This window comes from Ziziphus jujuba, chromosome 4, assembly GCF_031755915.1.
Source record: "Ziziphus jujuba cultivar Dongzao chromosome 4, ASM3175591v1".
In the NCBI taxonomy this organism is placed as follows: domain Eukaryota; kingdom Viridiplantae; phylum Streptophyta; class Magnoliopsida; order Rosales; family Rhamnaceae; genus Ziziphus; species Ziziphus jujuba.
In genome coordinates, this window is record NC_083382.1 from 29,715,712 (window position 1) to 29,738,540 (window position 22,829).

A 22,829-nucleotide genomic window follows, 5' to 3' on the forward strand; every position below is an offset into this window, starting at 1 on the left:
TAGAAATTAAACATATTTATATTTAAAAATATATGATTAAATATTTTAAATATGTTTAGAAATATATAATTAAACATTTTAAACATATTTAAAAATATACATTGAATTAACTATGAAAATCTTAAATGTGTTTAAAAATATACAATTGAATATCTCAAATGTATTTAGAAATATATAATTTTAACATATACGAGCATCTCAAATGTGTTTAAAAATATATGATTTAACATTTCAAATGTATTCAGATATATATATGACTAAACATCTTTAAAAACATTCATAATTTTGAAATCAAACACTCCAACTATTTCCAAGTTGGAAAGAAAATTTTATAAAATTTCAGAACTATCAATTTTGTCCAAAAATATTATAAAAAATTTTCATAGACTAAAAAAGATAAATAAATTTACAAAAAATAAAAAAAAATCATTTTTAATCTTAATTAAACTATAAATTATAAATATTTTAAATATTAAAAATATTATATAAAAATAAACCAACAAGTTTTCTCCACCTTAAAAGTTACTCGATTTGTTTGAGAATGCTTTATTTTATTTTATTCCTTTTGTCCCAACGGTATTTCTATGAAAATTATATTTGGAAGAATTTTAGCCTAACGTTGCAAATAATCTTTTTTGTTTTAGGAATTTCATCCATTTCTCTGTTTTTTTTTTTTTTTTTTTGGGGGGGTAAATTGTGGAGTTTCATCCATGCTGATAAGTAACATCATCGGAGTTTATACAGGTCAACCTTGTAGAATCATGTTTTTTGACTTTGACTTCATTAACAATTGACAATAGGAGGAACATGCCAAAATTCACTAGTAATTATGAAGCATCGGTTCCAATAGGAAACTATTCCATTTCTTTCAACTTAAGTCGGTTGAAGTCCCGAAAAACACTAGGCAGCGCCAAATAGCAAGAAAAGAGACCAAGACACTAAGATCGGAAAAAGGGCAGTCTAATAACAGAGATTTTTTAAGTTATTCATGATCTGTCAAATGGACACCACACAACATTCGGCGATCAAAAGCTCAATTGAAACACCCAAGAGAATGAAAATTAAAAACCTAAAAAAGCACGGCAGGTGATCCGCTCTATATGGCTTCCAGAGCCTGGAGTATATCAGCCTTCAAGTCCTCAAAGTCTTCGACTCCCAAGCTGAACCTCACCAAGTTATCCTTTATCCCATACTTCAGCCTCTCTGACTGCGGGAGATCCCTGTTTCAAAAACCACGAAAAGAAAAAACAATCAGCCAAATATGTCATCATTTTCATTTGCTTTCTGATGCACTGATAGATAATGAAAAATGTTGCAAAATGAGAAGACAGGACACTACCATCAACAATAGTAGTTTACTATTGCTTCCATTTCGTAGACATCTCAATCATACAAATCACTAGAAAAAAACAAAAAAGTACTTAAAGTTCAGTTTTTACCAGTAAGACATAATTGCTGGTTGATCCACAATGCTCTCACAGCCACCAAAGGATGGGGCAATGTATGGAATCTTCAGAGAATCAATAAATTTTATAGTTGTTTCTAAGTCTCCATCAATCTGCATAATCAAACAATATTTTCATTAGAAAAAGAAAGAATGCCGATGTGGAAAGAATATCGGATATGAACTAATGGAAGTATGCCAACGGATGGAAAATATCAACAGCACTCACCTCAAAACTTACTACACCACCAAAACCAGTCATTTGCTTCATGGCAAGGTCATGTTCAGGATGACTCAGCAAGCCTGGATAATAGACACGTTCCACCTGCAAACAATTATGCAACAATATCAATAACCAGATACTAGATGTTAAATATCTTTATTTACGATATAAAATAATAACAAATTAAAGGAATATCGCTTCATTTCCCACCTTAGGATGTCCCTCTAAAACCTTGGCCATCCTCAATGCCGTAGAATTCTGTTGCTGTACACGAAGATGCAATGTCTTCATGCCTCGGATGAGCAGGTATGCAGCATTCTGTTTCCGGGGGGAAAAAAATAAAAATAAATATAAAAAATTCCAAAATTAAATCATGAAAGCTCAAGTTGTATGAAACATGAACTAAAATAAAATAACAAGAAGATCTAAAAAGTTGAGAAGGGAGAAATCATCTAATCATCATTTTTGATAAACTGCCCCAAAAATACTGTTTAGAAAAGGAATTCTCATAAGTTAAATATGTATCTACTAAGAGACCTCCCGTAATTTTTCACACAAGCAGAAATTAACAAATATATATATATATATATATATATATATCCTTAAAAGTGTCATATGCAGTTAAAAGAATGTGAAAAAAAATTCACATTTTAAATCAAATACGATCAACATGACTGCTTAAAGATGACAGATGGCTTACCGGGTTGAGAGCACCACCCAAAACATGATGCAAATTACGAACTTCTGATACCAATTTTAACGAACCACTAATACATCCACCAAGGACCTGGAATACAAAACATGCTTGATAACAGATATTCAAACATAACATACAACCTGGTTCTTTGTATTCTAAACAAGTCTACATACATCATTGTGGCCCCCAAGATATTTGGTTGCAGAGTGCAGAACAAGATCGGCACCAAGAGCAAGGGCCTTCTGATTCAGAGGTGTGGCAAAAGTGCCATCTATGCAGACCAATGCTCCTTTTCTGTGGCAAAGTTTTGAAACCCGCTCAATGTCCACACACCTAAGAAATGGATTGGTAGGAGACTCGGTGAAGAATAGAGAAACCTGCACAAACATAAAATTCCAATCGAAACAGGTTATTCCCAAATGCACAAAAACCTACACCTGAAACAACTTAATCGCTTATTTTGTTACTGACATTGTAGTTATCGAGTGCAGATTCCAAGGCTGTGACATCTGCAGGGTCGATGACTGTTGCCTGCATAAATGGGGTGATAAGTATAATTAAGAACAAGGGCGCATAAAGAAATTTGAAAAATAACACCTACAAAAATGCAAGTCTGGATCAGTCACAAATGGCTACATGAGTGGACCCATACCGTAATCCCCATCTTGGGAAGAAAGGTCTCGATGAAAATCCTAGTCTTCCTGTAACAATCTGTAGTCGTTACAATATGCCCACCAGCTGGAACCAATGCCAACAGCATGACTGTGCTAGCGCACATTCCAGATGACAGAATAAGGGTCGATTCAGCTCCCTCAAGCGCACTGATCCATAGAAAAAAACACAGCATGACTCAAGTAACTTTCAACAATGGTTAAAAGAAGAAGCAATACATGTTAAGAAAAAGGAAAAACAAACGATAATAAACAAACAACCTTATCTTCTCCTCTGCAACCACTGTCGTTGGGTTGCCATAGCGCCCATATTCAAAACTAAAACTTCGTTTCTCCTGAGATTATAGACAAATAGAGTTAAATTCCCAATAAACCAATTTACCATCTCCACGAGGAAGATTCAACTTAAACAAAATAATCACTTGAATATTTAATTCAACACACTTTATGTCATATTTAATACCCACTAATGGGATGATAAAATATTTTTTTGTTGCACCCAAAAAAAAAAAAAAAAAAAAAAAAATCTTCCATTCCTGAAAAGTAAAGATACTGCTAGGAATCTGGAGATGAAAAGATAAAAAGCATGTGGATTAAAGAAACGCATACCTTGAAATCAAGGAGGTCCTGAGACTTCTTAAAAAAGTAAGCAGAAGTGTTGACCACTGGGGTAGTAATTGCATCAGTTACTATGCCGCGACCCAATCGCTCGCCTACACAAACCAAAGCCCAAAAAAATAAAAACACGCCTCAGGGGCTTATCACCGAAAATAATCAATTAATAAGAACCCCAAAATTAGTGGGAAAAACATTCACTTGGCTAAGAATATGCGCTTCACCTTCCTAATTAATTCAATAAAATAAAACCCAGCCACAAGAAAAGAGGAATAAAGTAGAAACATCGGAGCAAAAAGGAAATAATAAAATAATAACAGAGGAATTTCCTTTTTTTCCAACAAATAAAACACGTAATCCAGATTCTAAAACATACCAGCATGAATTGCGAGGCTCCCGTCGGAGCTCAGAAAAGCAGCCTCTTTCAAATCAGGCAAATTCTCTACCTCTAAACCTACATTTTCACACACCGCCAAGCCGTCAGCACCAGTCGGAATCTCAACCGGTGTGACAGGAACTGCAGCGGCGATGGCGGCGGCATCGACGGCGGCAGCCGCCGACACCACCGGGTTGACGGCACCGGAGTTGTTCGACCAAGAAGCCGCAACAATCTGCGCAACGCCGATGTTGCTGCAGTTCCTCCGAGCCTTGGTGCTGAGCTGGCGCACGAAATTCGGAGGGAACCTGAAGATCAGGGAAGAGAGGCCATGAGACATCGCCGCCGCACCGGCACGTACAGACCCGACCCGGCCAGTGAATCGGCCGGAGCCCGGTTTATCCAGCCGTGGGACGCCGGAGAGATCGGGATCTGAGCGGCACTCGAAGGAGGTGAAAGCCTTGGAACACATCGGAACCGCCATGGATTACGATATTTTTTTTTTGTTTTGTCTCTCGCTCCTCTCAGAAATCCCCAATTGAAAGTCTCTCTGGTCTCCCTTCGTCTTCCGACGTTTGGAATCGATTACATGAAGATTTGACTCTTTTAATACCCCCAGCCCCTGTGTCGTTTGGTCGTTTGCCATTTTTTTTTCTCTAATTCATGGCTTATTTACAAAATTATCCATACTTTTTAGCTTTTCTTATTAAAACCTAATCAGGGCTTAAATTTGTTTTCAAAAATGCTAGGCTGGCAAAGAGTGTAACAGATTTTGCCACGTAGTTATTGGACCCGCAGTTCATGTGGCTTATTGTCGACGTGGCAGGATCAGGAATGTTCAATGAGTATCCGCGTGAATTGCCAGTTAAAAATAGCGCGTCTGGGGGTATTAAAGGAAAATTGGTTTTTCCTCGGTCGGTAGCCACTGAATGGTTATGATTTTGGTGGTCCCCACTTTTGAAGGGGTGAAATAGTGTGATGAGATGCAGGGTAGTTCAGTGTATCCAAAAGTACAATGTCGTAGGTGAGGCGTGTGGTTTGTTTTTTTTTTTTTTTTTTTTTTTTAAATAGTGAGGCCTGTGGTTGGTGTGGTGGTATTTTAGATATTATCCTTGGTCTGTGCACGTTCTCCGCTATACACTTTTTTTTAAAATATATTTTTACGGAATATTAATTTTATATATATATTTTTTGTTTTCTAAAAGGAATATTAACCCATAAACCCAAAAAAAAAAAAAAGAATATTAACCCCCTTTTTTTTTTTCGCCTCAAATATTAACTTTCTAATATATTAAAAGAGTTATAATACATGTGATATCTTAAGGGCAATGCCATAAATCCATTCCAGCATAGATCTTTTTTTTTTTTTTTTTTTCTTTTTGAGAGTCATTTCAGCATAGATCTTTACCCCAAAAAAAAAACATTGTAGTTCTATGCATATCACAAAATAATAAAAAAGAAAATTGATTTGTTAAAACTTTATCAGATAATAAAATAGATGATCGAATCCTTGGAGGTGTTAATGATCATTACATAGAAAGTGCATGGAAATTATTTCCTTCTAAAAGTAAAATTTCAGAAAAAAAAATTGTAGAAATTCGTTAGTTTGAGTTTATTTATGATAAAAATTTTGACGAATTCAGTTTCATGAAAATTAGGTAAGAATAACGCCTGTTATAGAAGAACCATTTTGTCCTTCTTTTTTTTTTTTTTCTTCCTTTTCTATAAATATCAAGAATTAAATTCTTGCAGATTTACATCTCTCTCCTCGCCAAAATTATCTTAAAGTTTGTAATCAAATAAACGTAAACTATTCTCAATGACATATAAAATCGATCGCATACATTGGTAAAGCAATTGTGAGGACAGATTGGTCCCAATATAGCACAAATTTACTTAAATATATTTATATATAATATAGCCTACATTGCTTTGTCTGGTATTGCCCTCTTTTCTGATGGAAGGCCGATTTTGGACTCGCCACTGAAAATTATGTACTTTTTTACATTTTGTTTTTTTTAATGGAAAATTTTAAAGCACAAGATGCCATTGGCTAATTCATTGCAAGGTTATTTATTGTTATATGATATATTGAATGACAACTTTGACCATAAAAAGGACAGAAAGTCACCCTTCATTAAAATTGATGTTTCCAAATCTATAACTTTCATTTATTTATTTATTTATTCGGTAATATTCCAAATCTATAGTAATATTTTTTTTTTTTTTTTTGGTAATATTCCAAATCTATAGAGTGCAAACCCATTCATAACCCAGAATACAAATATCATCTTATTTTTATCAAATAAAGTCCATTTTGATATATAGTAACAAAATGGGTCTTCTTACTGTATTTTATCCCAATCAAAAGCTTAATCAATTTATAAAATACTCTTTTTGTAACGTTTATGTCTTTGATTTTTTTTTTCTACCAATGATTTGATATTGAGGATGAATTTCTTTTAAAACCAAGTTAGTTCTTAAATCAAATATCGTTTTTTCTGTTTGGGCACAGTCATAAATAAATCCCGACCTTCTATATACGTACAATAATGCAAGAAAACGTTAAAAAAGAAATAACAATTTTTTTTCTTCAAAACAAAAAAGGCCAAATTTATAAGCAGAAAGATGTGAAAAATGAGATGGTCTAACAATAGCACGAGGTCCCCCTACTGATTCACTTGGTACCTTTAAATGATTGCTTAATAAAAATAGATAATCACTTTATTATAAACAAATGTTGTAGTAACCCTAAGTGGAAGCCAAAGGCCATGTTTTTATTTTCTAATTCTAGCTAGCTAACTTTTCTTTCTTCTCTAAACAATACCCAAAAATAAAAATAAAAAGAAGAAAACAATTCAAAATAGGGTAGGATACTGAAAACAAAGCATATAAAAGTTAACCAGTTTTTGCAACTTGATGGCCTCTTCTTTTTTGGCATAGGGAATTGATTCCACTCATGATTAGAGAAAAAGATCTAATCTTTTTTTTTTTTTTGCTAAAAGAAAAAAAAACAAAAAAAAGAATCTAATCTTGCACAAAGAAATATGAGCATTTGACAAGGAATGCATGGTTTTTCATGATTATGTCGGTGACAGTGGCAGCCAGAAATATAATATTTTGAGAGGCTAGCTCTGGTGTTTGTGGCGTCTAGGAAAGGCAACAATTCATGCAACCAGAACCAGGCCACTAAAATTAATTTTCCCACTTCATTGTTGGCCATTAAGCTTAAAGGAAGCCCTTTTGCTGTGGACCAATTCAAAACACAAATTGGAAATTTACCAGTGGCCAATTTTATTTATTCGCTCTGATCAAATCTTTACAAGAGTATCTCAAATTGTAAATAAATTTTGATACTGCTTTTCAATACAAAATACTAATGTTAATATTAAATTTTAACGTTAACACTTTAACTATAAATACTAAAAAATAATATTACCAAATTTTAAATTATTTTAATAATGTTGGCTTTATTTTTATAACATAGACCACAATTATGAAATATTAACAAACGAGATCCATGGCCATAAAATGACAATGGTCTATAGCATCACCATCACATCTAGCAGTGGAAAATTTTGATTTTTTTTTTTTTTTTTTGTTGGGAAAGCTAAAATGGAAAGTAATACTAAATTTTTAATGATGTAATGTTCAAATAGAATACTATTAAAGATGCTTTATTGAAGATGCTGATTGTTAATGTTTTTTGGATCTTTTCACTGTAACCAATATGGTAATTATGGCTGCATTTAGCACAATCCAGAATCTAACCTTGTACTTTTGCAATACAGCAACGTGAACAAATCTATAATTTCTTAGTAATTTTTTTTTCCCTTAAAAAAGGAGTTTTAACAGAATATGCGTCTAGAATCAAGAGCTAGCCGCTAATTTTATATTCCTACAAAAAAAAAAAAATGGAGAATAAGAAAAAAAGAAGAAGACAATTGATCAGGAACAAAACACCCTATCACATCCTGGTTACACGCCCATTGGCGAGCGAAATGAGCGAGCCCTAATTTCCTAGTAAGTTATGGTCGTGGTGTACTATAAAACCCATAACGTAAAATGTCTCAAATATTTTTGTTGTCTTAATTAGTTGTTTGCCCACAAAAATGAATGACCCACTTTCCAATGCCAACAAAGAATTCCAGTTGGCATTTTCCTATCTGCTGACGGTGCAAGACTTGTCAATCCCAATTCAGGGGACCCATACTACCTGTGAACTTACATGCTCCAACACAACAACTTGTACCCAAAAAAAGGCATTTTTCCTGCAAACCACATCTTCAAAAGGCAAGAGCTTTCTGGATGATTTTGCTTTAAAAAAATTGGCAATGAAATGAGAGAACCGGGTTTTTCTGTAATTGGCCATTCAGACAGACCAAATCGATCACAGTCTTCTTCAGTGGCGTTTGAAAAAAACCAATGTTAATTTTATCTTTTTATATATACAAAAATTCTTTTCATTATGATGTTTAAAATCTAGTGCTTAACAACCTACGAGGACTCCAATTATCCCATCAGCCCATTTTACCTTTGTCTTCTAGACACGCCATGATCTTCTTTATGTAAGAAATCAATAAGAACGACATGTCGTTGACTCATTGTCAAGTTGGATTCGTAATTGATGATTCTTCTAAATCTGAGCCGTTCAGTGTTTGACCACGTGATAGATGGTCTAACAACCGTTCGATTTGACGACTGAACATGTTATATACAGACTGAAGAATGTAAGCGGTCTGAATCTCTAATTCCGTGTAACGCCCTAAAATTTTGAAATTAAGTTGGTCTTCCATCCATCGTTCTATAAAATCCAGGAATAGTTGCTTCTCATTTATGCTTGCTGGCGGCTGACTGGTACAAATTATATATGAAAGGTACTTTAACAGTTTTTTTCTTTTTTACTTCCTTCTCTTCGATTTTTATTTCAAATCTTTTAACATTATTAATCTTCGTTTTGAAGTATTCTAAAATTTTGTGGGTCAAATTTTATTTTTGATCTTTTGCAAAGTGTCTCAAAGAGAGATTGAACTAATTGAACCCAAAATTGGATTTTCTTTTTAGAAACAAATAAAAGTTTGAGTGAATAGAAATCTAAAGTGATGTAATCCATGTTCATTTTCTGCAAATGCTCGAGGTTCTTCAGTATGAATATGAGCCCCAGTTGGGATCTTTATTCTCTATTTTTTTTAAGAATACCGAGTCGGGCTCTTCTCCTACCCGTATCGAATAGAACATGCTGAGCCAAATAGCATGCAATATGTATATATATATATATATATACTGCTGCACTAGAACTGAGGCACCGTGACCATTGAAATCATAGGCTGCCTAATTAATCTGTGCAAATATATATGCTGGGATGCGCTTTGCAGCTTTAAACTTTCCATGTTTCTGCTGCCTGTAATGCCCTCACATTATTAGCAAGGAAAAGAAGTAACACTAACACCTCACATTAGCTTCTGCATAACTATATGCAGTTTAACTGCATGAAATCATTTTTCTTTTTCTCAATATTAAGTTTTTATGGACGACATTTGATGAAGTAAAGCTGATCTAACATTCTGATTAATACCCCTTTTTACAAGGATGGAATTGGAATGAAAGATATTTCGCAGCGCTTCATTGTAAATATAAGTTTGCATGCTTTCCAAAGCAGGGGAGTGTCTTTTTGACTTTAAAATCAATGAATTGGTCAAAAAGTGAAATATGTTGTTTTCAAAATGCCGAATCACTCATGTTATGATCTTCTACATTCTAGGTCTTTCCGTTCCTTCATCTGGCTTATGGCTTATGTTCTTGATGTAGCATTCAGATCGAATGACTGTATGAAATTACGTCGATACTTCCACATGTTAGGGATAACGGGGGAGACATTTCTAGTTTTCCCTGAAAATTCTTAGAATTACCACTGCTTAGCTTTTAATTTGCTTTTGACCATCAAATGAAATGTGAATAACCCGTCCTCTTTAAAATCAAAGAATTGTTCAAAAAGTGAAATATGTTGTTTTCAAAATGTAAGTAGACAAAAAAAATAAAAAGTTTCTTCCTTCCCCCAAACCCCCCCCCCCCCCCCCCCCCACCCCCCCCCCCCGGGGGTATATGACTGAATAAGCTCTTAATGTTACTTCACGTGTAGCAGATGGTCATGGACACATTGGACATGTTATGCTCCTTCGTTTTGTTGGTTTTGGTAAAATTTTGACCGAAATGGAGATAGGCCCAAAAGCAGTAGCAAGAGAGCAGCCCATTGGACTAGCCACTTCTTGATTCTTGATCAACAGAACAAGACTGCATTTCGCTAAGTGTCATTTGTCCTGACAAAAGAAGACTATAATCTGACTAGTAATGAATATGTATTCTCTTTCAGTTTGCCTTGGTACTTCATTCTCTTTAATGCAGTGCCGACCCTATATACTTAGGATTAAGGCCATTTAATCCGTGCTGTTTAACTACATATTCTGTTGAGCGTTGTGCATATTTTCATTTTTGAATGTTGGCATCTTTAAAAATGCAACTTAAATTAGCTTTCGCGACTCAAGTTTTAGATCCGGCCTTCCTGTTATTCAGTAATACAGCAACCTTGCAAGGACATTATTGAAATAATTGTCACTGATGAAAGCTTAAAGATTCTTGTAATTATTGCAACATTAAATATTTCAACCAAGCTCTTACACTCCTTTCTTTTGTGAATTGCTTGTTCGGTGTGTTTATCTACAATTATTTGATATGTAATAGCATCTTGGGCTTTGCAATACGCAGTTGAACCCATCTCCAAGCCCCAAGTATATATATATATTTGTTGAAAGTTTCTTTCTTTTTGTTTGTTTGTTTGGAGAATTGTATGGTTGGGGGAGGAGATATCATTTCCATGAAATGCACTGGAATTGTCATCATAACATGGTGCCTCTTGAACTTTTTTTTTCCCCCAAGTTTTCTGGTCTGTACACGTTATTCAGCCAAGTTTCTTTGGGAATAAAAACGAAAAAAGACCCTACTATTTGGTGCTACGGTTCTGCAATATGAAGGAGTAGGTATACAATAATTTGTTCCAACTCTTTTACTCTTTAACATGTACACAAAACATTGTATATACATATGTTCCTTTACTTTTTCTCTTTAAAAGTGTTGCTTTTTATAGAATGCTGGTTGCAAATTAATGTCCAAAGTACTATCCTGTGACAACTTGAAGTTCCTGGTGGAAATTGTATTGATTAGTTGATTGAACAAGCCTTTGAAGTTTGAATAATTGTCAGAATGCAAGGGCTGCCTGCTTTTCTTGGGAATCGCTGTTTTAGAGCGAAAGCCAAATGTATGATGTATTATATGGTGGACCCATTTCCATTTATCAGTTTTCAGACTGAAATTTTTTTATCACCAAGAAATATATATTCAATAATTTTCCTTCAGATGCAACATAAATACGCTTGCTCATATCGTCAGAGATGGTTCTGTGTAAGAGATGAGTTCAACGTTTTAATGAGTATGATAAAATTGTGGGGCAAGTTCTATACTCCTGTACATTTATTTTATCCGTGAAGTAGTTCCTTTTAGGTGCTGTTAAAGAGTGAATAGCCTTTGTTTGCTATATGGGGGACCCATGATCATTTATCGAAGTTCACATTGAAATTTGATTGCCTGAAAGACTGTCATTCTTATGATTTCTTCATATGCCACCATAAATGAATGCTCGTGTTCATTTGTGATATGCTTTATGTTAATATAAAGATGAATTCAATGTGTATTGATGAGCTGAATTATAGCTTTACTTATTAAGATGGTTTGAGTATTATTTCCACGAGGTTTGACTAGCTGAATGTCTGCAGATAATGATTTAACGCAATTATAGCCTCGAGTGCTCAAAGTTTGAAAATGGTGACCAGAAATTTGATGGAAAAGAAAGATTGGGATTTTAGCTTCTCGTTCGCAGAGGTGAGAAGTTTCATTTAGACGATCTGATTGATAGCTAAACCAAAAAGTCAGTGCATTATGCTTTTGAGTATCTACTTTTGATTTTTGATGTTGAGTTTGATCAGTACTACTTAACAATAAATCTGTTGCTGATTTTCCTGGGGTCATTGATTTGATGAGAAATGTATTGGATGCACAAAATGATCAAATGCTGACATGTTTTCCTACTACCTAACTAAAACGCTTTTCAATTCCTCTTTTGCACCTCTTAATTGGTAGAAGAGAATCAAGTTCCACTAGATGAACCAGCATGTAAGAGGCATATGATATATCTACTCAAAAAGCAAAAAGAAAAAGTTAAAATCTGGATTAATCTTTTTTCCATATACGTCTATCTCATTGTGGAATGCTCTTGAGCTGAATTTACATTAAAATAGCATCAGGGAAACTTACATGCCTCTAGCAAAAGGATTCGGAATTTTCTGTAAAAAGATAAATTCATTGAAAGAAAGAAAGCAATAGGATTCAGAATTTGACAATGGATTAAATTTGCCACTAATATTTAACTCAAACTCCATGTATGACAATTTGATTAGTTTCTCATTGTATATTTTATACTTGGCCAGTTTAAAGAATGCCTGTTCTACGAAACATCGTGTGTGGGAATTATTACACTACAGATTGTAATATCCATGGTTGGTTTTTCTCTATACCGTATTTGGTAGTGTATATGTATATATATATACGGGGAAGAGAAATGTTGGTACTTGGATGTTGGTGCCTGATCTTGTCCTTATGAATTTCTTTTTTTTAAATTTTTTTATGTCACAGGTGCATAGCTTATGGTATTCTTTTTCATTTAATTACTAATATGTTTACTTTGCCGTATAGAATTTTAATATTAAATAAGCCATATCTAAGATATTAAATATAACGTGGCACCAATTATCTATATACTTGTTATATAAAATACCATATCTGTCTTCACAGTCGTAGAGACTGTAAAACATGTTGCCCAGTGCTTTAAAACCACATGCTTGAAATGGGAGAGGAAGCCATTGAATGTGCACGGTTGGTTGCAGTCGAGGGCTATTTAAGAGCCATGTGAAGTGTATAAACTGTAATAAATGTTCATGTGCATAAATATACATATAGATAACAATGGAAGAGGGAGCAAAAAACTAATTAAAAAAATAAAAAATAAAAGAAGATTGAAATTAAGGATGCTCCTTTGACATCTAAATTGTGGCCAATATTTCACTAGTGCTCCACAGCTTTCAACACAGGCTGGACTTGCAATCCTTTCATTAATGGGAAAATAACAGTTAATAATTACTATTTTTTTTCCAGGGTTATTTATTTTATTTTTCCAGTTTACTTATGCATGCTATATATAATAATGATATTTGAGAGTGACAAAATATTATATATATGCTTGGCATGCTACATGTGGTATTTTTTTTTTTTTTATTATGTCACTTTGATAGTAACAGTGGAACCATCATTACATGGGTTCATAATATACTTAAATACACATTATTTATATACACAAAAATTCTCTATTAGATATTTAATATCTAATTACATGTAATTTATGAAATATATTAGGCGTAAAAAACCAATAGTGATAGCTTCTATTCTATCTTTTTTTTCCAGTTCTTTATTGCATTCAAGATTTTACAGCATTGGCGTTAAATTAAAAATATTTACGCCAACAAAACCACCGACAAATGAGACTATGAGATCTAGGAATGGAGCTGAAAGATAAGAAAGAGAGTCTTATCTTTTTCATGATAAATACATTGCTTTTGCATTTTTTATAATATGTTTGAAATTGACATTTTGAATGCGACCCTCATCTCCAAGCAATAAGTCTACTCCTTACTCTATTCAATCTTCATGACGTTATTAAAATTTAAGAATGTGAATAACTTATCATTAATTGTTGAGATTTTTTTTTTTTTTTTTTTTGGTTTTAAGAACATATAAAGGATTAAGTGAGGAGGCATTCATAATTTGCATTGTGCATGAATGACTTAAATGCTAAATTTGAAAAAAAAGAAGAAGAAAAATTCCAAGCATTTAACGTCATATACTCTGAAACCCACCACCTACTAAAGCGATCATCTTTGAAACCAAAAGTCTATGGAAGAAGAAAACAAAATTTATTGCAAACAAATATTTTGAACCAAAGTACATAGCCGATAGATTTCTCCCTCTCTCTTTTTAAAAAAATTACACATAATTTTTTTTTCTTTGCCGACATAAAGTCTTTTTCTGGAAAAATAAAAAAGGTTAATAAAAATTTATGTGATTATACCTGTTTTATATATATAAAATTCTTCCCATTTTATGTTGAAATAAACACTTATTAATATGATAGTTGTTAACTAAAAGTTGCTTTATTTATCCAACTAAGTTTCTAATTTTAAATCATTAATTAATGTGACATACATCAATATTTTCACTTTTTATGTTAAAATTATGTTTCTAATATATTATTATTCTACATTCATGTATATTAATGCAATTTAAAAAAAAAAAAAGCGTATATAATATAGTTTAGAATGGGTTAGTTGATCCAGTGGTTGTGTCAATGCCTAGAAGAGAAGGCAAAGTCCATATGAGCTGCTTAGAATATACAATAAAAGTGCCATACTTTCTTTTAGTTAATATACTTATGCACCCATATATACCCACTTCAATAGTGTTGACAACCTCCTTTAAAATGCACCATCACAAGCATACATCTCCCACAAAATTATTACTTTGTTTTTCAATACTTTTTTTTTTATTTACTTTATTTTTAAAACCAAAACCTACCTTATCTTCCTTAAACAAAATAAATAAAGACTGACAGAATTTCAGTCCACAAATAATGTCGCAGCAAATTTTAATAGTTTTTTTGTCCTTTTTATAAGCTCTTATGATAAAGTTTTTGAATATTATCCTGTCACAAATAATTTATTTATAGGTCAAGCAAGGTTCAATCTTAAATTATTTATGTTTATGATTGAGAAGTTGTGAATTTAAAATATTGAAATGAAAAGAATAAATTATTGGAAATGATAAAAATAAAAAATAAAAATTATCTATTGAGAGACTTGTAGACATATTTACGCGTTCCAAATAATGAATACATATCGCACTAACCAAATTCGGTAAAAAAAATTATATATTTGGATCGTGATCAGTATGAACAACTTTTCAATTTATTATGCATTAATTTTTTTTTTATCTATTTTAACAATTAATATGTGCAAAATAATTAAACATTAAAATAAAAGAGCTGAATCTAATACACTAATTAATACTAAGATAATGGGAAATCCATATATGTTGTGAAAGACAGACCATCATCCATGGCTGGTAATCAACAAACAGTGTAATATTGTCATTTGGATTGTCCCCCAACTGTCTGATGAAATTTCAACAATGAACACGTTCAACATCTCTGAATCATCCATTGAAGTAGCCACTGTGTATCCTACATATTTTTATTATTCCCAAAAAAATCGAAGCCAGCAGAACCAAGATCAAACTCAAATGGGGGACCATAATTGGCAATTTATTTGTCAGACAGACTATTACTTCTGTGGCCGGCAAAAATAAAAGCACCACCTTTTGTTGGACCATTTTGCCATTTTATTTTTTCATTTTTTTACGAATTTATCATTTTTTTTTTTTAAATTTTTTTTTTTCTCGTTTTGTTTTTTGGAATCGGCCAGCCCCTCAGCATTAACATTTGCAAATGTTTGGGACATCTATGAGAAAGTGAAAGATAAAGCATCCAATCTATATAATTTTATTTACACTGACATATCATCTTTATGATTTACATAATCATTATATATAGAGATAATTAATGATAATATTCAAGTTTAATTTCGAGAAATTAACATCAAAATTCAATTGGATACATCCCACCTACTTTGAATCTAAATTTTGTTGCTTTTCAGTGAGAATTATGCCTTTATATATATATATATATATATTAATGATGCCTAAATGCATATGCTTGCTTTTCAAGAAAATCAGGTAGCTTTCAGAAAAAGACAAGGAAAATAATAAGAAAAAGAAAATTATTTTAGAAAGTCGGCAACACATAGTTGTTGATGAAGAATTAGCGTCTGTCTGATGATCAGGTTGGTTTGTTGAAGAAAAAATTTGTCTTTGAATGGCTACAAGAGCGACATTTGTCTGCAAAAACAACAAAGATAAAATCTTTGGTCTGCCAATGACGATACCATATCAATAAAAATTATCAAACCCACATAAACACCCCGGACGGCTTAAAACTGGAGCCAAAAAAATACCATTTCTTTCCCTGTCTTTTTTTGTTATAATTGGACTACATATATATACACATATATTATAGTTTTGATATAGTATATATACATATATATTATATTTTTTATGTTATTTATGCTCAATCTTAGCTGTGCCAATTACAGTACATTTTATATACATAGGACTGATCTCGTAAGTTGTACCCATGATAAAATACCAGTAATTACTAGCTCGTAAACCTACAGAAATTCAATCCAATTAAAAAGGAACTTTTTATGGTCCTACTAATGTTTAAAATATTCAATATTTTTTCAAATTTTTTTCGAAATCTCTATTTTTTGTTTTTAAAAAGATTGATATAAATTTATGTTTCAAATGGAAACGGATAGAATTTCCATAATATTTATGGAAATTTTTGTCAAAATATTTATATAAAATCTTTAACAATTTAGTTAAAAAAAATTATAATATCTATCGAAATTTCTGAAATTTCCATGTAAATTTCTGAAAATTTTCATGAAAATTTTAAAAATATCTATGATTTTTTAATAAAAAATTCAAAAATATTATTACTGTTTAGTAAATTATTTTACCAAATTAACTTTAGTGATAATTTTTTTTTAACATCTTAATTTTTTTAAGTATTTAATAATATAAATAAAATAAAATAAATTGAATTTAATAATTTTAATAAGTTTTATTCATTGATTATATATATATATATATACTTGCTTTACATTTTGTATAAAATGAATTCATTAAAATCCCATAATTACAAGTTTATAATTAATTTTATAAAAATGAAAAATAATAACATGAAAATATACTATTATGTACAATTGATATTAATAGCATTTAAATTAATAACATTAAGCAAATAAAAAAAGATATAATATATTATACTAAACATAAAAGATAACTATATTTAATACAAGATCTTTATGGTTAACATATTAATAATTATATAAAAAATTATTAAGAATATACATATTTTAATAATTATTTTTTGTATTCATATCTTAAAATGAAAATGAGAAATATACTAATAATTTTCAATTATCTAAGAGTTATATGAGTATTAAGATACCATTTATGAATTATAATGTAATTGTAAAATAAATAATTTATCAAATATATATATATATATATATATTCATATTTTTATCAGTAATAATTTATTTATAATCGTTACTGCTTACTATAAATTAAATTGATTAAGAAAAATATAATATTTATTCAATATTTTTGTAATTTTTATAATTAATTTAATAATTGACTGTTTAAGTAAGCTAATGTTAAAATTTCAACAAAAATTTCCATTTATTAAAATAAATTTTCATTATTTTTGTGAATTTTTATTAATATTTTATACTTTTCGACATTTTAATAAAAAATTTCATATTTTTAACTTTCAATATTTTTACCAATATCGAAATTTTAAACTTTAGTCCTGACCAGATAGGCTAGTGGTTTTTATTAAATAATGATTCTAAATTTGAATTTTTTATATGAATAATAAATAATAAAAAATTATGTATACTTTTCAAAGTATATCAAGGTTTTTAGTAAAAGATACGCAAAGTTGAGATTATATAATATATATATATATATATATATCTATAGAGAGAGAGAGAGAGAGAGAGAGAAAGAGAGAAACTGTGATTGATATTTGCGTTCTTTTAAGTGGTATATACATTGATATGTATTTAAGGATCGTTTCATATACCATAGTATATCATTAAATTCAATTGAATGGTCACCGCCGTGTTAGATAAACCAAGAAAGATCCGAATAAGGAAATTGACTATTGTCTAAGAGTGTTTTTTTTAAATAAATTAAAAGCTTCTGCTGTCTCTTCCCTTTACAATTTTCCGTATTCTTAAGGTCACTATGGCAGTGGGTTTTTTTTTTTTTAAATGAAAATTTTCATGTTGAGCTTTCATTGTCTTCCTTATACAACCAAGCAAAAAAGAGGGGAAAATAAAAATCTGGGTCATAATCAAGCAGAATGCGACATCAAACCAACAGCATTAAAGTCCATTCAAAATCAGTACATATCAAGTATTTTTTTTTAATTAATACAAAGAAAATTAATTAATTAATATTACTTTTGGGTAATAAGTCATGAATTTCACTTATACCCTATAATAAATCAAAACTTCAGAATCATCAGTTTCTTTCACATAACCATCTTCCTCCGACATGAACTTCAGAACTCCAAAACTTGTTCATCAAAATACAAATTAAACAAAAAGTCCAAATCTTTACGAACAGATTACAAGTGGGATAATTTTTTGTCACTGTGTTGATGGTGATGAGCTACTACAAGTTGAACAAGTTGATCATGAAAATGGCTGAAAAAAAGTATTAACAGTTGAGTTGTGAGAAAAACTGCCAAAAACCAGTTTTAATTGTTGCTTTCACAACAAAGATTAATAAAGCATTTTAAAAAAGCACTACGTTACATGTCTATATATGTAACTTAAACCCCTTTGCCATTAACATTCCATAGTGTTCATAGATAATTAAAGTAATTAAATTAAATTAGAACATTGGAGAATCAGGAGGAGAAGAATTCACCAAATTGAGAATGCTGTTCCAGTAATTCTTATTATCTTCATAGTAATGATCATCACTGCCTGCAGCACTACCACTTCCACTGCCATCACCACCACCACCACCATTATCTGAGTTGTCCGATAAACTCCGGTGGTGGTCATCGGAGTTGTTAAGCAAAAGATTAGTGAAACCCTCTTCAATCATCACGTTATTAGCACTTGTTGTCCTAAACGACTCAGGACTAGTCCATGATGTTCCTTCCATAGACAGATCATGCTGATGATGAAGTCCTGAAGTGAAAGACAAAGAGTTATTATCTCCAAATCCTTTCCAATCTTGTTGATCATCTTCTTCTTTAATAATTCCATTACTAGTCTCAGAAGAACCTGAAGAACCAACAAACTCAATCATCGAAGGCATTGGCGGAGGCGGAGGCTGTACTGCGTTAGTCTCGGAGAAAGTAAGTGTAGAAGTTGGAGACTCAAGGTGACCACCACCATTATTATTATTACTGCAGTTATTACTATTATTATTCCAATGAGCTTTCAATGGATCCATTGAATTATTACGTCCAGCAGAAGAAACTACTGAAGAAGATGAAGCATAGCCGGGAGGATTGGCAAGTGGGAAAGCATTATTATTGTTATTATTATGTGAACGTAGCTTTGATTCTCTAACAAGTCTGGCTTCGGCTTCGAGACGAGCACTTTCCCACTGAGCCATGTGGCTAAGATTTGCTGCATTCTTCGATTGACCATCGCTGGAGAGTAAAGCATCGTTCTTGGGCTTGTGGGTTACAGGGTCGATACCCATTTTGGCTAACCTTTTCTTGAGATGGGTGTTCCAGTAGTTCTTGATCTCATTGTCTGTTCTCTTTGGCAAGTGAGTTGCTATGGCCGACCACCTGAACCACATAATTAAGACAAATTAGACACCACAATCAACATGATTCACAAAAATTATCCTAGAAATTATCATCAACCACATTATAGAATCTAACCCTAAGATTTTTTATTTTATATATATATTTTTGAAGACGGAATTTAATGTGGCTTGCATTGAAGGAGGCCCCTCTCCATATTTAATAAAATATTGTAATTTTTGAATGTCAGACCGAAACAATAGAATGATGGAAAATTTGGCAGATTTCATATTTCAAAAAAATGTAGGTCAGGCTCATGAAAATATGTGAGTGGTTGAGAGTTGTAATTGGAATTCGATCGATCGTCACATTTATTATAACCATAATACATAAATATTTGCATAAAAAGGTTGGCAAATTGTATGAAACATTTTTTTTTTTTTTAAATCTATATACAAAATCTTTTTTTTTGTTTTTTTTTTTTTTTTGAATTTTTGAAATTATAAAAGGCCTGCAACTATACCAGCTACAAAAGCATATCATAATTTTTTCCGACAGACTCTTTTCGAAGTTTCAAACTTCAAAACTTCATAAATCATGTTTAATTTTTCAGACAATCAATTAAGGACTAAAACATTAACCCACAAAAAAAAAAAAAAAAAAATTGAAGAAAACTTAGAAGATCCATGAACTGAAAAGAAAAGATTCAAGCTTCAAATACTTGAAATATATAATGATATCATAATTATAATTATAATATACCTGTTTCCAAGCAGAGCATGGAGTTGAATAATAGTTTGTTCTTCTTGTAAACTGAACTTTCCCCTCTTAATATCAGGTCTGAGATAGTTAGTCCATCTAAGTCTGCAGCTTTTTCCACATCTCTGTAGGCCTAAAAATTAATCCAACAACATAGCAAACATTAAGTTAATTAACAATTAATCATGGTAAAATAAATTAATAATTAGAAGTAGTAGAAGAAGTGGAGCTCTAGACTAATCACCAGCTTTTGCAGGCAAGGCACGCCAACTTCCATGGCCATGTTCTTCAATATAAGCCAAAAGCTTCTGGTCTTCTTCAGGAGTCCAAGGTCCTTTCTTTAAACCAACCTTGTCGCAGCACGGTGACCGTCCCATTTGGAATATTTAGTGGAATCAGTAGCAGAAACAAATTACCAGCAGTTTTATATATGCTCTTCTTTATATAACAATCAACTTCTAAGAAATTTATATTATATATTCCTCAAAAAAAAAAAAAAACACACACACACTTATTGGAGAGATAGCGAGAGAGAGAGAGAGAGAGAGAGTGGTGTGTGTAAACGAAGAGATGGGTAGAGAAGAAAGGTCAGCGACATAAATGGGATGAAAAGAAATAAATTTTTTTATCCCATGACAAAAGTACCCTTCATTTACCTGCTCAAACTCAGTGGCATATTTTTTCTGTTCAAAAAAACAAAAAAAACTCAGAGACATATTCCAACCTTTAATGTCTATTCTCTAGTTTGCAAATGTATTTATTTGTTTTGGTAGAATTCCAAATGTATTTATGAAACCCAAAAATAATAATAATATTTTTTTCTAATAAATTTGAGAAAAAAAAAATTTCCTAAGTAGATCTTAAATTTACAATCTGATTTTTTCTTTCTTTTTTTTTTTTTCATTTATAACAATTCGACTCTTTCAACATTTTTGAATTCATAATTATATAAGTGTAGATCAATTTCACTTGACTAGAATATGAAATTATCATATGATTATTAGTACCTAAGTTGTTACAAAAAGGACAATAATAATAATTTATCATAAGGAAATTAAATATAGGGGTGGTTCGAATTGTCTTTTAACGTATTTATAAAGGTTATCAGGATATCTTTTATGGAGATATCACCAAGAATAATTGCATAGGGTTAGCTGTATAGCTTTTTCATTATACTCCCATATACTAGTGTTTTCTGTTTGCACGTTTTACTATTACCAAATATTAATGAAAGTACTTTCATTTCTCTGCACTGAACCCCTATTTAAGACGTAGATTTACATACACATGATCTATAAATTGATAATTCTCTCCTGTACTTGTAAAGCATTCATGAACCAAAGCCAATGAGGGCCTTGGTGAGTATCTACATATATTATATTGCTTCCTGTTAAACTCCACCAACACTGTATATATGTCTAGCTTCAAATTTTGTCTAGCTATGATATATCTAATGAAATGTGTAACATTTAATTTTTTTTTTTCCCCCTATTGAGATCTTAATTAGCCTGTAATCAATTAATTGGCTAATTACTATTCACTTGACCTCGGCTGTTGATCGAAAAGCCATCAATCTCACATTGATGAAAACTTGATATAGACATTAGGCAGGTTTTCATTAATTATATATATATATATGTATATATATATATATATATATACATATATGTATTTTTTTTCTCGTAATATTAATTATATAATTTATATATAGATGGGGTCTTGGATCTTCAAAAAAAAAAAAAAAAAAAATTGTACTCGAAGCTGGTTAAAGCAGCATGCTGCGCCATTCAGGTAGACACCATTTATGTGAACCATATTCATCATTTCAAAAATGTATGTATATATATATATATATATATATGGTCAGTATGTGGCCTACATCCATATTATTTCTACCAGAAACTTATGGCTACCCTTGCCGAAGAAAGTATGCAACATGCAATATGCATGTATTACAGCCAGAGATTGATGGTTTACTTCGCAAGTGTGATTTCCCTATCAAAAGAAACAATTGGCTAGACAAACAATAATTTTGAACCTCTAATACAATATTAATTTGTATATATAGTTCCTTTTCATTATTATTCAGTATCCACTCTCATATATATATATATATAGAGTTCTAGATCATTGAGATTTTTTATTATTGCATATATAATCAAATTAACCTGCATTAATTCAAATTGAGATCCTGACTAAACGTTTTGTGTAGCCAAATCTATCTATTACTGATAATCCAATGCCTAAGTGAAATAATTATTAATATTGATTTTAGTTAAGCTTAGGAATTGCAGTCACCTGGAAAAACCATGAAATAATTTTACTCTTTGTTTTGTTTTCCATTAGGTTGAAAAAGTATTTTGAAAATAGTGGTACGTTCCAGCAAGTAAATTTGACTAAGACTAAATACTTTCACTCTATA

The 22,829-nt window shown here is 31.3% G+C and overlaps 2 protein-coding genes and 1 long non-coding RNA gene across 7 annotated transcripts; 1 reads left to right on the forward strand and 2 right to left on the reverse strand.

Moving 5' to 3' along the window:
- Positions 1–751: 751 nt before the first annotated feature.
- Positions 752–4,614, reverse strand: LOC107406356 (cystathionine gamma-synthase 1, chloroplastic). The gene is made up of 11 exons (XM_016013467.4): positions 4,027–4,614; positions 3,645–3,748; positions 3,297–3,370; positions 3,017–3,185; positions 2,836–2,895; positions 2,538–2,741; positions 2,368–2,454; positions 1,878–1,985; positions 1,674–1,769; positions 1,440–1,558; positions 752–1,220 (listed from the first exon to the last, which is right to left on the reverse strand). The coding sequence occupies exons 1-11, from the start codon at positions 4,508–4,510 to the stop codon at positions 1,097–1,099; spliced, it is 1,629 nt and encodes a 542-aa protein (XP_015868953.3). The 5' UTR covers positions 4,511–4,614; the 3' UTR covers positions 752–1,096.
- A 3,804-nt stretch (positions 4,615–8,418) lies between these two features.
- On the forward strand, positions 8,419–12,094 carry LOC112490059 (uncharacterized). 3 transcript variants are annotated; one of them, XR_007240049.2, is made up of 3 exons: positions 8,598–8,903; positions 10,169–11,338; positions 11,853–12,094. It is a non-coding gene; the product is annotated as an uncharacterized LOC112490059 (long non-coding RNA). The 3 variants fall into 3 exon arrangements; XR_009638554.1 differs by having other exon boundaries at positions 8,419–8,903; positions 10,166–12,094; XR_009638553.1 differs by having other exon boundaries at positions 8,419–8,903; positions 10,169–12,094.
- Positions 12,095–18,223: 6,129 nt separating this feature from the next.
- LOC107412894 (transcription factor MYB16) lies at positions 18,224–20,951 on the reverse strand. Of its 3 annotated transcripts, none has more exons than XM_048471093.2 (4): positions 20,652–20,951; positions 20,411–20,540; positions 19,173–19,690; positions 18,224–19,076 (listed from the first exon to the last, which is right to left on the reverse strand). In XM_048471093.2, the coding sequence occupies exons 1-4, from the start codon at positions 20,782–20,784 to the stop codon at positions 18,772–18,774; spliced, it is 1,086 nt and encodes a 361-aa protein (XP_048327050.1). In that variant the 5' UTR covers positions 20,785–20,951; the 3' UTR covers positions 18,224–18,771. The 3 variants fall into 3 exon arrangements, with proteins under 3 accessions (XP_048327050.1, XP_015876206.1, XP_015876205.1); XM_016020720.4 differs by having other exon boundaries at positions 18,224–18,581; positions 18,808–19,690; positions 20,652–20,950; XM_016020719.4 differs by having other exon boundaries at positions 18,224–19,690; positions 20,652–20,949.
- Positions 20,952–22,829: the final 1,878 nt, after the last annotated feature.

What these genes read in the sequence shown, in the direction of transcription:
- LOC107406356 (XM_016013467.4), bottom strand. Translation starts at nt 4,510, where the DNA reads ATGGCGGTTCCGATGTGTTCCAAGGCTTTCACCTCCTTCGAGTGCCGC. An exon ending in TTCCCAAGATGGGGATTACG is followed by an intron (nt 2,896 to 3,016) that starts GTATGGGTCCAC and finishes CCATTTATGCAG; the next exon opens with GCAACAGTCATCGACCCTGC. An exon ending in GTGGTGTAGTAAGTTTTGAG is followed by an intron (nt 1,559 to 1,673) that starts GTGAGTGCTGTT and finishes TTGATTATGCAG; the next exon opens with ATTGATGGAGACTTAGAAAC.
- LOC107412894 (XM_016020719.4), bottom strand. Translation starts at nt 20,784, where the DNA reads ATGGGACGGTCACCGTGCTGCGACAAGGTTGGTTTAAAGAAAGGACCT. An exon ending in TGCCTTGCCTGCAAAAGCTG is followed by an intron (nt 20,541 to 20,651) that starts GTGATTAGTCTA and finishes ATTAATTTTTAG; the next exon opens with GCCTACAGAGATGTGGAAAA. An exon ending in CATGCTCTGCTTGGAAACAG is followed by an intron (nt 19,691 to 20,410) that starts GTATATTATAAT and finishes TATGTGGTTCAG; the next exon opens with GTGGTCGGCCATAGCAACTC.